Here is a 17,334-nt window from a genome sequence, read left to right as displayed (position 1 = left end):
TACCCTCAGAGATTTGCACACTCTCAAAAGGTTCCCAGACTCCCAAAATGGGAATCACTGTGTCAAGGCAAAAACTAAGGGGGTTGTGAGTGAATTTTCCCTCTTCAGGGGAGTTGGTTTCCAAAGCAGCAGGCTGAGCAGTGAGAATTGCCCAGTTCCTGGCACAAAGGCAACCAGTGTTTAAGACAGGAGTACCCATTCATGGTCTCTTCTTTCTTCCCTTGATTATTCTTTAATGTCTGAAGCTCAGATCTTTCATGCAGGACAAGATGCAACCTTATGCACAGCTGGGTTTCAACCTTCAGCCCCTCCTGGAGCGGCTCAGCCAAGATGAGCTGAGCCAGTTCAAATCTCTGTTGAGGTCCCTTTCCCCACAAGAGGAGTTACAGCACATCCCTGTGACAGAAGTAGAGGAGGCTGATGGGAAGCAACTGACAGAAATTCTCACCAATCGCTGCCCCAGCCACTGGGTAGAGATGGTGACCATCCGGGTCTTTGACAAGATGAACCAAACAGATCTTTCTGAGAGAGCAAAGGATGAGCTCACAGGTAAGTAGAAACTAGCCCACAAGGTGTCCCAGGAGGAAGGAGGAGAGCCTCCAGAGTTTTACATATGTAGGAATAACACTGAGCCTTGGAGAGGCCACCTGTCCTGAACCCAAGTGCTAGACTTTCCTAAAGTCTGGTGGTATCTCTCATTCTAGCTATTTCTACTCTACCCTGGGATTGTATACCTTCCCACCTCAGTCTATATCCCTTCTCTCGTCCAAGACAATTCCTGGAGTATATTCCGGATCCCATTCTCTCACACATCCAAGGTGTTAAATTATTACACACCCTCTGGTTTTCAGCTCCCACTCATGTTTCCTTCCACACACTCACAGAAACAAACCCCTACCTTCCTTTTGATCAGCTATAGCATTTGGGGCTGGGTGAAGAGACCTCCTTTGTATTGCACGATATTTAGCTGTACCTTTGGGACCCTAGTGCTAGCGTCCCAGCACCTCTACCCGTTAGATACTAGCAGCACACACCTCTCACTTGAAACAACCAAAAATGTCTCTAGACACCGCCCAGTGTCCCCTAAGTGGAGCACTGAGTTGTAGGTCAGCGGTTGTCAGCTTTCACTCTTCTGGGCAGTCCTCTCAGGAGCTTCAATGTGCTGATGTCCAGAACCAATCACCAGAGACTTTGAGCTAAATGATCTGTGTCTCCCCCAGATGTGGATTTCTTGAGAGCTTCCCAGTGATGCCTGCGTGCACCCAAGCCTGGGCTCTGCTGCCTAACAGTGGCCATATGCAGTTAGTGCCCAATGGGCATGAGGTTGGTTCTGTTCAGGCGTGCTACCAGGCTAGGACACACATGGGCTTTTAACTGCATGGGTTAATGTACTATCTCATGAGCCACTCTTACACTGACTACACATCAAAGTGATAGCATTTTATTATTTTTATATTTTTAATATTTTTTAATTGTGTTAGTCACCATATGGGACATCACTAGTTTCTGGTGTATTATTCCATGATTCATTGTCTGCCTATAACACCCAGTGCTTCATGCAATCTGTGCCCTCCTTAATACCCATGACCGGGCTCACCCATCCCCCACCATGCCTCCTCCGCTCTTGAGACCTGTTTGATTCCTGGAGCCTATAGTCTCTGGTTCATCTCCCCCTCCGATTTCCCCTTCATTTTCCCCTTCCTTCTCCTAATGTCCTCCATGCTATTCCTTATGTTACACAAGTAAGTGAAACCATATGATAATTGACTTTCTTGGCTTGAATTAGTTCATTTAGCATAATCCCCTCTAGTTCCACCCATACTGATGCAAAAGTTGGGTATTCATCCTTTCTGATGACTGTGTAATATTCCATTGTGTCTTAGTTACATAAAAATTATGAAAGTCCGTTGTACCTCTTTAGACCTTTCATTGTGTGGCTACTAGAAAATACAAAGTTACATAGGTGAGAGGTGTTATATTTGTTTTGGAGAGCACACTGTTCTAGAGAACATTTTCTCTCTTGTTCTTCAGCAAGGGTATTCAAAGGCTCTTCCTTACCTACCATTTTCTTTTTCCGTAAAAATGGCCTGTTTTATTCCATCTAGAGATCTGTTTTTAGCTTACTGTTCCTGGTCTTCAATGGACAGGGGAGGGTTTTCACTCCCAGCTGGCCTCTGGAGATTATAAATTTGGAAATAGCATGAAGAAACTCCAAGATGAGCAGCTAAAAGGGTCTGGCTCTGAAAAGTGTGAGTTTTCCCACCTCCTCCTCTCCCAGAAGCAGCTGTGGAGTCTCTTGGAACAAGCCTCCAGAATTAGATAAGCTACCTCATTTACTTCTTATGTGAGACTTTGAAATTCAGGAGCTTGTTTTAATTAGACAAAACATGGTGCTGAGCACTAAGAATTCAAGGAAAGCCAAGCCCTTCTCTCTGCAGCCATCCCAGTGGATGAGGAGGGAGACCAGGGGAGCTCCATGAGCTGGTATTTATACCAGAAGTCAGTAAATGCACACAGAAGCAGGAAAGTAAGAGCTTTCCTTGGAATCTGGACAGGCTGGATTTTAGCATGACCTACAGCAAGGACTGGCCAACCAGACTCCCAGACCAGCTCCAGCCTGCCATGTACTTTTGACCTTCCCACAAGCTAAGAACTGTTCTTGTATTTTTAAATGGTTGGGAGGATCAAAAGACTGCCTTACAGCCTATGAAAATCATAGGAAGCTTAAACTTCAGTATTCATAAATGAAGTTTTCTTTGCATGTGGCATGCTTATTTGCTTATATGTTACCTATGACAGCTTTTGCTTTACAAGGGCAGAGATGAGTGGTGTGGCCTGAAAAGCAGGAAATGTTTACTGTCTGTCCCTTTGCAGGAACTAGAAAATTAAGTTTGCTAACCCCAGCCAAAAGGATTTTTGAATTAGTGATTATGAACATTCTCCCCTCTCCATATCCCAAATCACCAGTATCCTTAGTGATAAGACTTGGGCTCAAGGCAATAGTAAATGGGAGTGTGGTTTGAAAAGCAAAGGCACAACCATTGATAATCTCAACCTAGATGTCCTGACTTCTTCTATCAATACACAAGTGCCAAAGGGTTCTACAATGATGACCTAACCAAATGTCAGAAGGAGACTGGTGGTCCATCAGATCTTACACTTGGCAATACCGCCAAGTAGGTATTCATTCCAGTAAGTGTTCAGACTAAAAGCGTGGAGAATTCTTTATTCAGAAACCTGCTCTTGGCTTTTATGACCTTGTTGCCTTTGCTCTGTGGCTTGTTGAGGATTATTTTTTCTTCCATTCTTTCAGAATTCTTGCTCTTCTGCCTCATCTTCAAAAGGAATGACTGGCTGGCCATTTTCTCACTCAGCATCCTGGTCCTGGTTGATATCCTTTGGAGTCTTATTGGCTATTTATGTCCTGATGCCTTTGCAAAGGCTATCTTTACACCAGCATTTCTCCCTGAACTTTAGATGCCTACAGCCAACTACCTCCTGGGATTCTCTTCAGAACTCTCCCAGACTCACCACTTCTTTATCCAGTGTTGAGCTTATAGTACTCCCTCTCCCATCAGGACTCTACTGTATTCCTACATCCCCTCCCAGGACAGTTTGGTTTTATCTACCTCATCAGAAACCAGAAGGTTAATCTGTGAAAGCTTTGTGATGGCCTCAAGACAGAGCAAGGGTACACACATTTCTCTCACTGTATTCATTTCTCTCACTGTGTGAACTTGACTGGTGCCTCCTGGGACAAATCCACCATGATGAGCACTCTAGGACGTGCAGCCTTCTTGAACACCACCCCCACCACAGTCACAGTCATTCCTTTTGTTTAACTACACCCCTGAATATACCCTCAGGGCATAATGTCCTTGACCTTCTCTGGAGCTAGAACTGTGGCACACACCCATTCTTACTCTCCTCCGGGTAGACCCCCATTAGCACTCCCAGCCTCTAGGGCTATGGAAGCAGGGTCGTGGAGATCAGCTGGTCTTGCAGCTACCAAATACATACTTCTGTCCCCTTATTAAACAATTTCTTGGGGCCACCTGGGTGGCTCATATAAGTGTTATCCTTCAGCTCAGGGTCCTGGGATAGAGCCCCATGTCCTGCTTCCTACTCAGTGGGGAGTTTGTGTCTCTCTCTCCCTTTCCCTCTGCCTGCTGCTCCCCTACTTGTGCTCTTTCTCTGTCAAATAAAATCTTTAACCATTTGTCGTCAGGCTGGACTGGTCAGCCTTTTTCTTCAGTCTTACAGCTCCTTGGTCTTTGGAGATGATTGTGCATACAACGCCCTCTCATGAGACAGTCACTGTGTGTTCTCAACCACATAGGAAGCCAGAAAAGGCATGTAAGCCCAAGATCGTGGCCTGACACAATCTTCTCTCCCATAGAATGTTAAGATCCTTTTTATGTCATCTGGGCTTATGTATGAGATGCAGTTGTCAAACATAAGTCTTCTTGAAGTCCCACTCTCTCCCCAGACGGAAGTCTCAATAGAGAAGCCTATAATGGCCCCTCTTTTCTCAGGGTTCACCAGGAATCCAGAACCAAAATGTGCAAACTTGGAAGAAACCCAACAGTGTGCAGAAGGAAAGGAGCCAGGTTGGTCAGTGTTGGAGCGAGCCAAGCCACAACTACCACATCCTGTTCTGTCCTCTGCACCCTCCTTTTGTAAGCTCCATCCCCCCCCCACACCGCACATCCTTTCCTCCATGGTTTATAATCCCCAATAGTCTCACAGAAAATGCCTTCCTCCCTCACTTAGGAACAAAGCAGGGAAAGGACCCTTGGAAAGTACTGGATTTCTTCAGTTCACAGAAAATTAGTGCACTATATGGAGTTTCTCTTCAATTTTTCAATTTCAGTTGCTCAGACTTTAGGAAATTCAACTCCCAGATGAGAAAGTTGAGATGTGCTGTATGTACATCCAGCACTCTGGTCCCTTAACATCACTGAGTGCCTAAAGTCAGCTGGGTAGTATTGTTTGTTAATGGCTCTGGTAAAGTACAATCTGCGTATCCATAAATTTCATTCAAATTAAATGTGCTACTACTAACTTTCAGTAAACCTACAGAATTTCCCAACCATCACCACTATCCAATTTTACAACATGGACATCACCCCCAGAAAGTTCCCTTGTGTCCACACGTGGTCACTCCCTAGTCTCTGTCCGCCAGCTCCGGGCAACCATTATATTATTGTGTCTCTCTAGATTTGGCTTTTCTGGACACATGGTCTTTCCTGTCTGCCTTTCATCACTTACCATAATGTTTTTGAGGTTTGTCCCCATTGTTGAGTGTGTCACTGACTTGCCATCCATTTTTATTACAAAATGATACTCCATGGTGTGGCTATGCCACACTTGATTGTCCATTCGTTGATGGATGGATGGATATCTGAATTTTTTCTACTTTCTGGATGTCTTGCATCACGTTGCTATGCTTGGTGGGCTAGTCTTGACATACGCGCATTTTCACTTACCTTGGGCAGATTCTCAGGAATCGTCTGGTATTCCACACAGGCATGATCTCATTGCTTACTCAGACAATGGAGCAGCTGTACTGGGTTGGGATTCCCTGGTGTGTGGTCTAGACCAGCAGGAAAGATGGATGAGTAGCTTCAATGGATCACATTGAGTTTTGATGGAGCAACTTGAAAAAATATTTCTTGTTATGGGTCTAGAGAGGGCAGGCAGGAAACTTGGTTTAGAAGGTCATTTGCTGAGTAGCAAGCTGAGACTGCTTCAGCTAGCCGGAGATCAGCTAGATAGCTTATCTAAAGATTGCAAACACCTGAAAATCCATCGGCAGATCGAAGAGAAGAAGAACAGCAATTCTGGAAACAGAAAAACAACCACTTTCTGAAAGGTAGGACCGGCGGAGAAGTGAATCCAAAGCGACGGGAAGATAGACCCCGGGGGGAGGGGCCGGCTCCCGGCAAGCGGCGGAGCAACCGCGCACAAAATCAGGACTTTTAAAAGTCTGTTCCGCTGAGGGACATCGCTCCAGAGGCTAAACCGGGGCGAAGCCCACGCGGGGTCAGCGTGGCCTCAGGTCCCGCAGGGTCACAGAAGGATCGGGGGTGTCTGAGTGTCGCAGAGCTTGCGGGTATTGGAACGGGAAAGCCGGCTACAGAGACAGAGCCGACAGTAAGCTCGCAGCTCTGTGTTACCTTGAACCGGTCGCAGGCTCGGTGAGCTCAGAGCGCGGCCGGAGGTCAGGCAGACGGGAGTGACTGGGCGCTGTTCTCTGAGGGCGCACTGAGGAGTGGGGCCCTGGGCTCTCGGCTCCTCCAGGCCGGAGACCAGGAGGCCGCCATTTGTATTCCCGTCCTCTGGAACTCTACGGAAAGCGCTCAGGGAACAAAAGCTCCTGAAAGCAAACCCGAGCGGATTACTCACCCCGGCCCGGGTAAGGGCGGTGTAATTCCGCCTGGGGCAAAGACACTTGAGAATCACTACAACAGGCCCCTCCCCCAGAAGATCAACAAGAAATCCAGCCGAGACCAAGTTCACCTACCAAGGAGTGCGGTTTCAATACCAAGGAGAGCAGCAGAATTCCAGAGGAGGAGAAAGCCAAGCACGGAACTCATGGCTTTTTTCCTGTGATTTTTTTTAGTCTTGCAGTTAATTTAATTTTTTCTTTTTCATTTTTTTTTTTTCTCGCCTTCGGGTAAAATTTTTTTTTTAACTGTTACCTTTTTCTTTTTTAACGATTTTTTACTAGTTTATCTAATATATATATATATATATATATATATATATATTTTTTTTTTTTTTACATTTTTCTTAGGTGTTTTCTTTTTTTAAAAATTCTTTTCTTTTCTTTTCTTTTTTTTTCTTTTTTCTTTCTTCCTTTTTGAACCTCTTTTTATCCCCTTTCTCCCCACTCACGATTTTGGATCTCTTCTAATTTGGTTAAAGCATATTTTCCTGGGGTTGTTGCCACCCTTTTAGTATTTTACTTGCCCCTTCATTTACTCTTATCTGGACAAAATGACAAGACGTAAAAATTCAACACAAAAAAAAGAACAAGAGGCAGTACCGAAGGCTAGGGACCTAATCAATACAGACATCAATACAGACATCAGATCTAGAGTTCAGAATGACAATTCTCAAGGTTCTAGCCGGGCTTGAGATAGGCATGGAAGATATTAGAGAAACCCTCTCGAGAGATATAAAAGCCCTTTCTGGAGAAATAAAAGAACTAAAATCTAACCAAGTTGAAATAAAAAAAGCTATTAATGAGGTGCAATCAAAAATGGAGGCTCTCACTGCTAGGATAAATGAGGCAGAAGAAAGAATTAGTGATATAGAAGACCAAATGACAGAGAATAAAGAAGCTGAGCAAAAGAGGGACAAACAGATACTGGACCACGAGGGGAGAATTCGAGAGATAAGTGACACCATAAGACGAAACAACATTAGAATAATTGGGATTCCAGAAGAAGAAGAAAGTGAGAGGGGAGCAGAAGGTATACTGGAGAGAATTATTGGGGAGAATTTCCCCAATATGGCAAAGGGAACGAGCATCAAAATTCAGGAGGTTCAGAGAACGCCCCTCAAAATCAATAAGAATAGGCCCACACCCCGTCACCTAATAGTAAAATTTACAAGTCTCAATGACAAAGAGAAAATCCTGAAAGCAGCCCGGGAAAAGAAGTCTGTAACATACAATGGTAAAAATATTAGATTGGCAGCTGACTTATCCACAGAGACCTGGCAGGCCAGAAAGAGCTGGCATGATATTTTCAGAGCACTAAACGAGAAAAACATGCAGCCAAGAATACTATATCCAGCTAGGCTATCATTGAAAATAGAAGGAGAGATTAAAAGCTTCCAGGACAAACAACAACTGAAAGAATTTGCAAATACCAAACCAGCTCTACAGGAAATCTTGAAAGGGGTCCTCTAAGCAAAGAGAGAGCCTACAAGTGGTAGATCAGAAAGGAACAGAGACCATATACAGTAACAGTCACCTTACAGGCAATACAATGGCACTAAATTCATATCTCTCAATAGTTACCCTGAATGTGAATGGGCTAAATGCCCCTGTCAAAAGACACAGGGTATCAGAATGGATACAAAAACAAAACCCATCTATATGTTGCCTACAAGAAACTCATTTTAAGCCCGAAGACACCTCCAGATTTAAAGTGAGGGGGTGGAAAAGAATTTACCATGCTAATGGACATCAGAAGAAAGCAGGAGTGGCAATCCTTATATCAGATCAATTAGATTTTAAGCCAAAGACTATAATAAGAGATGAGGAAGGACACTATATCATACTCAAAGGGTCTGTCCAACAAGAAGATTTAACAATTTTAAATATCTATGCCCCCAATGTGGGAGCAGCCAACTATATAAACCAATTAATAACAAAATCAAAGAAACACATCAACAATAATACAATAATAGTAGGGGACTTTAACACTCCCCTCACTGAAATGGACAGGTCATCCAAGCAAAAGATCAGCAAGGAAATAAAGGCCTTAAACGACACACTGGACCAGATGGACATCACAGATATATTCAGAATATTTCATCCCAAAGCAACAGAATACACATTCTTCTCTAGTGCACATGGAACATTCTCCAGAATAGATCACATCCTCGGTCCTAAATCAGGACTCAACCGGTATCAAAAGATTGGGATCATTCCCTGCATATTTTCAGACCACAATGCTCTAAAGCTAGAACTCAACCACAAAAGGAAGTTTGGAAAGAACCCAAATACATGGAGACTAAACAGTATCCTTCTAAAGAATGAATGGGTCAACCGGGAAATTAAAGAAGAATTGAAAAAAATCATGGAAACAAATGATAATGAAAATACAACGGTTCAAAATCTGTGGGACACAACAAAGGCAGTCCTGAGAGGAAAATATATAGCGGTACAAGCCTTTCTCAAGAAACAAGAAAGGTCTCAGGTACACAACCTAACCCTACACCTAAAGGAGCTGGAGAAAGAACAAGAAAGAAACCCTAAGCCCAGCAGGAGAAGAGAAATCATAAAGATCAGAGCAGAAATCAATGAAATAGAAACCAAAAAAACAATAGAACAAATCAACGAAACTAGGAGCTGGTTCTTTGAAAGAATTAATAAAATTGATAAACCCCTGGCCCGACTTATCAAAAAGAAAAGAGAAAGGACCCAAATAAATAAAATCATGAATGAAAGAGGAGAGATCACAACTAACACCAAAGAAATACAAACTATTATAAGAACATACTATGAGCAACTCTACGGCAATAAATTTGACAATCTGGAAGAAATGGATGCATTCCTAGAAACATATAAACTACCACAACTGAACCAGGAAGAAATAGAAAGCCTGAACAGACCCATAACCAGTAAGGAGATTGAAACAGTCATTAAAAATCTCCAAACAAACAAAAGCCCAGGGCCAGACGGCTTCCCGGGTGAATTCTACCAAACATTTAAAGAAGAACTAATTCCTATTCTCCTGAAACTGTTCCAAAAAATAGAAATGGAAGGAAAACTTCCAAACTCATTTTATGAGGCCAGCATCACCTCGATGCCAACACCAGACAAGGATCCCACCAAAAAAGAGAGCTATAGACCGATATCCTTGATGAACACAGATGCGAAAATACTCAACAAAATACTAGCCAATAGGATTCAACAGTACATTAAAAAGATTATTCACCACGACCAAGTGGGATTTATTCCAGGGCTGCAAGGTTGGTTCAACATCCGCAAATCAGTCAATGTGATACAACACATCAATAAAAGAAAGAACAAGAACCATATGATACTCTCAATAGATGCTGAAAAAGCATTTGACAAAGTACAACATCCCTTCCTGATCAAAACTCTTCAAAGTGTAGGGATAGAGGGCACATACCTCAATATCATCAAAGCCATCTATGAAAAACCCACTGCAAATATCATTCTCAATGGAGAAAAACTGAAAGCTTTTCCGCTAAGGTCAGGAACACGGCAGGGATGTCCATTATCACCACTGCTATTCAACATCGTACTAGAGGTCCTAGCCTCAGCAATCAGACAACAAAAGGAAATTAAAGGCATCCAAATCGGCAAAGAAGAAGTCAAATTATCACTCTTCGCAGATGATATGATACTCTATGTGGAAAACCCAAAAGACTCCACTCCAAAACTGCTAGAACTTATACAGGAATTCAGTAAAGTGTCAGGATATAAAATCAATGCACAGAAATCAGTTGCATTTCTCTACACCAACAGCAAGACAGAAGAAAGAGATATTAAGGAGTCAATCCCATTTACAATTGCATCCAAAACCGTAAGATACCTAGGAATAAACCTAACCAAAGAGACACAGAATCTATACTCAGAAAACTATAAAGTACTCATGAAAGAAATTGAGGAAGACACAAAGAAATGGAAAAATGTTCCATGCTCCTGGATTGGAAGAATAAATATTGTGAAAATGTCTATGCTACCTAAAGCAATCTACACATTTAATGCAATTCCTATCAAAGTACCATCCATCTTTTTCAAAGAAATGGAACAAATAATTCTAAAATTTATATGGAACCAGAAAAGACCTCGAATAGCCAAAGGGATATTGAAAAAGAAAGCCAACGTTGGTGGCATCACAATTCCGGTCTTCAAGCTCTATTACAAAGCTGTCATCATCAAGACAGCATGGTACTGGCACAAAAACAGACACATAGATCAATGGAACAGAATAGAGAGCCCAGAAATAGACCCTCAAATCTATGGTCAAGTAATCTTCGACAAAGCAGGAAAGAATGTCCAATGGAAAAAAGACAGCCTTTTCAATAAATGGTGCTGGGAAAATTGGACAGCCACATGCAGAAAAATGAAATTGGACCATTTCCTTACACCACACACAAAAATAGACTCAAAATGGATGAAGGACCTCAATGTGCGAAAGGAATCCATCAAAATCCTTGAGGAGAACACGGGCAGCAACCTCTTCGACCTCTGCCGCAGCAACATCTTCCTAGGAACAACGCAAAAGGCAAGGGAAGCAAGGGAAAAAATGAACTACTGGGATTTCATCAAGATCAAAAGCTTTTGCACAGCAAAGGAAACAGTTAACAAAATCAAAAGACAACTGACAGAATGGGAGAAGATATTTGCAAACGACATATCAGATAAAGGACTAGTGTCCAGAATCTATAAAGAACTTAGCAAACTCAACACCCAAAGAACAAATAATCCAATCAAGAAATGGGCAGAAGACATGAACAGACATTTCTGCAAAGAAGACATCCAGATGGCGAACAGACACATGAAAAAGTGCTCCATATCACTCGGCATCAGGGAAATACAAATCAAAACCACAATGAGATATCACCTCACACCAGTCAGAATGGCTAAAATCAACAAGTCAGGAAATGACAGATGCTGGCGAGGATGCGGAGAAAGGGGAACCCTCCTACACTGTTGGTGGGAATGCAAGCTGGTGCAGCCACTCTGGAAAACAGCATGGAGGTTCCTCAAAATGTTGAAAATAGAACTGCCCTATGACCCAGCAATTGCACTATTGGGTATTTACCCTAAAGATACAAATGTAGTGATCCAAAGGGACACATGCACCCGAATGTTTATAGCAGCAATGTCCACAATAGCCAAACTATGGAAAGAACCTAGATGTCCATCAACAGATGAATGGATCAAGAAGATGTGGTATATATACACAATGGAATACTATGCAGCCATCAAAAGAAATGAAATCTTGCCATTTGCAACAACATGGATGGAACTAGAGCGTATCATGCTTAGCGAAATAAGTCAAGCAGAGAAAGACAACTATCATATGATCTCCCTGATATGAGGAAGTGGTGATGCAACATGGAGGCTTAAGTGGGTAGAAGAAGAATCAATGAAACAAGATGGGATTGGGAGGGAGACAAACCATACGTGACTCTTAATCTCACAAAACAAACTGAGGGTTGCCGGGGGGAGGGGGTTTGGGAGAAGGGGGTGGGATTATGGACATTGGGGAGGGTATGTGATTTGGTGAGTGCTGTGAAGTGTGTAAACCTGGTGATTCACAGACCTGTACCCCTGGGGATAAAAATATATGTTTATAAAAAATTAAAAATTAAAAAAAAAAAAAAGAAAGTGTGGTCCTGGGATGCCTGGGTGGCTCATTTGGTTAAGCAAGCTGCCTTCGGCTCAGGTCACGATCCCAGCATCCTGGGATCGAGTCGCACATCGGGCTCCTTGCTCGGAAGGGAGCCTGCTTCTCCCTCTGCCTCTGCCTGCCATTCTGTCTCTCTGTGCTCGCTCGCTCTCCCTCTCTCTCTGACAAATAAATAAAATCTTAAAAAAAAAAAAAAAAGAAAGTGTGGTCCTTATATACAATGGACTATCACTCAGCCATTGGAAAAGATGAATACCCAACTTTTGTATCAACATGGACGGGACTGGAGGAGATTATGCTGAGTGAAATAAGTCAAGCAGAGAGAGTCAATTATCATGTGGTTTCACTTACTTGTGGAGCATAAAGAATAGCACAGAGTACATTAGGAGAAGGAAAGGAGATATGAAGTAGGGGGTGAGAATCAGAAGGGGAGACATATCATGAGAGACTATGGACTCTGAGGGTTTCAGAGGGGAGAGGGGGGTCTGGGTGAGCCTGGGGGTGGGTATTAAGGAGGGCAAGGATTGCATGGAGCACTGGGTGTTATACACAAACAATGAATCATGGAACATTACATCAAAAACTAATGACATACTGTATGGTGACTAACATAACACAATAAAAATAAATAAATACTATTTTGACTTGGGATCTTGGATGAGATAAGAGGCTATTCATGCAATCTCATTTGCATTCAAAGCAGCTCTTTGATGACCCTCCTGCAGAAGAAAGATTTAGGTAAACCAGCATGTAGGCCTGTATAAACACTTGGATGAGAGAAGAAACAAAGTCAGGACACAGATGAAGGGAAACACCGGTTCAAAGGAATGCACACATCTCTATGTTTATCACAGCATTATCTCCAAAAGCCAAATTAGAGAAGCTGCCCAAGTGACCTCTGACGGATAAAGATGTAGTATATATAATCAATGGAATATTACTCAGGCATTAAAAAGAACGAAAGCCTGCCTTCTGCCAAGACGTGACTGTAGCTACAGTGTGTAACAGGAAGCCACCTGTGCCAGTCAGAGAAGGACAAATATCACAGGATTTCACTCATATGTGGAATTTAAGAAACAGAACAAATAGGCAATGGGTGGGGGGAAGAAGCGAAAACAGACTCTCCACTAAAAAGAGCAAACTGATGGCTACCAGCAGGGAGGGTGGTAGGAGATGTGTAAAAACGGATGATGGTAATTGAGAGTACGGTCAACACGATGAGCACCGACTGTTGTGTAGACCTGCTGAGTCACTATATTGTATCCAGGTAACTAGTATGACAGTGTATATTAGCTGGACTGGAATTACAATAAAGAACTTAACCAATGGGGTCTGTGAGTGCCGGTGATCTTCAAGGTGGAGAAATGTTCCAGCCCAGCCGTCAGGGTCCTGATGCTCCCTGAGGTGACTTGAGTTCACGACTCTCTGCTACATGGGGAAGGAATAAGAGGGAAAGTGAAGGGGATGTGTAAAATAGATGCCTCCACCAGGAAAGCAAGGCGGGGGTGTTTGATTCCGGCCCTGTGAATATGCATGAGGATTTCAGATACTGGATTTCTGATGACAACCTAGGGTTGAGGAAGAGGCAGGCTGATAAGGTAAGTATCAATATATGTCTGGTGGGCCCTACACAGGACCATGAGAAGTGAGCTTGGATTGTGATGGGGGAGGGGCACTTCATAAACCAGCAGACTGGAGTTCGAATCCCATTCAAACACCCTTTAATGAAGCCAGGATCTTCACCTCAACAGGAAAGATTGCAAGTAGCCACCAGGGGATAAATAGTATTTGGAAATGCCATAAGAGCTCAGCTGATGTTACCTGAGGCTACAGCAAGAATAACGTCTCATGACTGCCTGGGGTCATCTCATTGTGTCAGTTGCATTAGGTGACATGCCCATGATTGCGGATGGGGAGAAGCTTTCAGAACCTTGTTGAATCAGCCTCTGACTTTCCACCTTTAATGCCTTTCCATCTGTCATGCTAAACGGGACAACCCCATACAGAGGGGCAATGTAGACAACCAACACGAGGACTAAAGTGAGGTCGAGCCATGTGCAAACATTGCTCAGCTGGAGAAAAAAGGACACAGGTCTCAAAACAAGGTCTGGTTCAAAGGCCCCATCCTTAATATGAGCACCAAACTCTCCACCTTGAAGCACAAGCTGGCAGAAGTAGTTCTGGTAAGAAGAAAATTCTGACCCTAAGCCACAGGGAGGACACTCTGCACTGCTGCTACTGGAGCAGGGAGTGAGGTAGAAGCCCGGGCACTACCAGAGTGAACAGGGCAGGTTCTTACCCGTCAGCCTGAGCCTCTGATCTCCATATAGTATCGTTCTCTAGGAACACCCCCTTTTCTACTCGCAGCCACATTTTCTGCAAGTTTTCACAACCCTTGAGGCAGAACGATGCGTGCACCAGGTCCAAGGTATCTTCCAAATGCAGGGACACTTCTGTGACCTGGGCCATGGCCTCCTTCACAAGCTGCTCCTCCTGGGATTCGTAGAGACAATACAAGGTCTCCTTCGTGTCTGTCACCGAGGAGAAGGGTCTGTGTTCAGGGGACTGCACTGTGCATTCCAGTAGCTCCCGCTTGAACTGAGTGGACACTGGGCAGCCAAAGGTGGTCCCCAGCTCCCTGGCCCTCTTTTCATTGGCGAGGCCAAACAGGAAGCGCCTGATGGGGGCCAGGTGGGGATTCTTGAGGCCTTCTTCCTTGGAGAGCAGCCTCTGCACACCCCCAGTGTGCCAGATGGGGCTCCCCATGTCTTGGCGGCCCTAGACCCAGGCCTTGGCCCCGCATGGGCGCGAACCCGCTGCAGAGGAAGTGCAGCAGCAGAGACGTGGTGGTCCAGCAGGTGAGCCGGGGGTCCGTGCCCTCGGCCATCTGCAGCCTCAGGCAGGTACATGCCATCCAGCACACGGTGGGCACCGTTCCCATGCAGAACAGCGCCGTGTTGCTTCTCATCAGCTGGAAAGCACACAGGGCCTGAGCCTCCTCTCCGAAGTGTCACAAGAAATACACCCTCCTGTCGCGCTCGGAGAGCCCCTCCATCTCCACCAAGAGCGGGTGCTCCACCAGGAGCCGCAGTTCCCTCAGGGTCTTGGGCTGGGTGGTGACCAGCAGGGTGGCTGTGGGGAAGAGATTTCTCTTCAGTAGGCTGCCCAGGAACACCGGCGCAGGCCTCCACATCCTCCAGTCACCACCCAAGTCGTGTGCCAGTGCACCCATGCCCTAGAACACGCGCAGCTCCTCTAAAGTGTCGATGACCAGCAGGAGCTTGTACGCCTGGGCTGGGACTTGCGGAAGGGCGCACTGCAGGTCTGGGGTGCTCTCCGCCAGCAGCTCTGCGAAGGAGCAAGTCCCCTTGCGGCTGAGCACCTTGCCACTGAGATTGAAAGCAACGCGGGGGGTCTGCATGAGGTGTCCTGTGTCCAGTCCAGCATGCACTTCTTGGCCAGAGTGGTCTTCCCTATGCCTGTGGGACCATGCAGCACCACTGTGTGTGGAAATGGCCCTCTGAGCATTTTAGGATTACAGAATGGAATCTGTGTCTCATATCTTTGGGTGACTGTGTGAATGTTCTCACTGGCTCCAGGCCAAAAGTTCTTCCAGATTTGCTGGACCTTCTCTTTCAAAACACTTCTGTATTTATCCTGTTAACCTTCAGTGATTGGAGGTAGGGGATAGGAAGGACATAGCTGGTTATTCATTAGGGAAAAAAAGATACTTTGGGTTAGGTAGGAAAAAGACAAAAAAGAATGGCCTGACACCAGACTCCTCCAGGAAGACAGGATACAGACCTGACTTTTCTCCTTCCAAAAGTTCCTTTGCTGCTTCTGGGTTTGGGACATCTTCTCCCTGTACTTGAGTAAGTGCTGCAAAATACAAATTAAAGATGAGCTTGACACAAAGACATGTGAATTTCTTTTACCAGAAATACAGTGTTAAAGTGGATCTAAGGAGTACAGAATCTAATCTCTGTCCATATCATGTGCTGGGAGGTGCAAAGGCCGGGTTTATAGAGACGAACAGAGCAAATGACCTTCTTTTTTTTTTTTTAATTTTTAATTTTTTATAAACATATATTTTTATCCCCAGGGGTACAGGTCTGTGAATCACCAGGTTTACACACTTCACAGCACTCACCAAATCACATACCCTCCCCAATGTCCATAATCCCACCCCCTTCTCCCAAACCCCCTCCCCCCGGCAACCCTCAGTTTGTTTTGTGAGATTAAGAGTCACGTATGGTTTGTCTCCCTCCCAATCCCATCTTGTTTCATTGATTCTTCTTCTACCCACTTAAGCCTCCATGTTGCATCACCACTTCCTCATATCAGGGAGATCATATGATAGTTGTCTTTCTCTGCTTGACTTATTTCGCTAAGCATGATACGCTCTAGTTCCATCCATGTTGTTGCAAATGGCAAGATTTCATTTCTTTTGATGGCTGCATAGTATTCCATTGTGTATATATACCACATCTTCTTGATCCATTCATCTGTTGATGGACATCTAGGTTCTTTCCATAGTTTGGCTATTGTGGACATTGCTGCTATAAACATTCGGGTGCATGTGTCCCTTTGGATCACTACATTTGTATCTTTAGGGTAAATACCCAATAGTGCAATTGCTGGGTCATAGGGCAGTTCTATTTTCAACATTTTGAGGAACCTCCATGCTGTTTTCCAGAGTGGCTGCACCAGCTTGCATTCCCACCAACAGTGTAGGAGGGTTCCCCTTTCTCCGCATCCTCGCCAGCATCTGTCATTTCCTGACTTGTTGATTTTAGCCATTCTGACTGGTGTGAGGTGATATCTCATTGTGGTTTTGATTTGTATTTCCCTGATGCCGAGTGATATGGAGCACTTTTTCATGTGTCTGTTCGCCATCTGGATGTCTTCTTTGCAGAAATGTCTGTTCATGTCTTCTGCCCATTTCTTGATTGGATTATTTGTTCTTTGGGTGTTGAGTTTGCTAAGTTCTTTATAGATTCTGGACACTAGTCCTTTATCTGATATGTCGTTTGCAAATATCTTCTCCCATTCTGTCAGTTGTCTTTTGATTTTGTTAACTGTTTCCTTTGCTGTGCAAAAGCTTTTGATCTTGATGAAATCCCAGTAGTTCATTTTTTCCCTTGCTTCCCTTGCCTTTTGCGTTGTTCCTAGGAAGATGTTGCTGCGGCAGAGGTCGAAGAGGTTG

At 44.2% G+C, this 17,334-nt stretch overlaps 1 protein-coding gene across 1 annotated transcript in view; it reads left to right on the top strand.

Annotated features, from left to right (window-relative positions):
* Positions 1–269: 269 nt before the first annotated feature.
* The window catches only part of NLRP2 (NLR family pyrin domain containing 2), a 50,208-nt gene continuing 33,143 nt past the window's right edge, over positions 270–17,334 (top strand). The window contains 2 exon segments of the mRNA XM_059151205.1: positions 270–541; positions 582–662. Of these exon segments, the coding sequence (XP_059007188.1) occupies positions 270–541; positions 582–662 (353 nt within the window).

The sequence above is a fragment of the Mustela lutreola genome, chromosome 16 (genome assembly GCF_030435805.1).
Source record: "Mustela lutreola isolate mMusLut2 chromosome 16, mMusLut2.pri, whole genome shotgun sequence".
NCBI classification, from domain to species: Eukaryota; Metazoa; Chordata; class Mammalia; order Carnivora; family Mustelidae; genus Mustela; species Mustela lutreola.
Note: the sequence above shows the minus strand (reverse complement) of the source record. Positions and strands in the feature narration are given on the sequence as shown.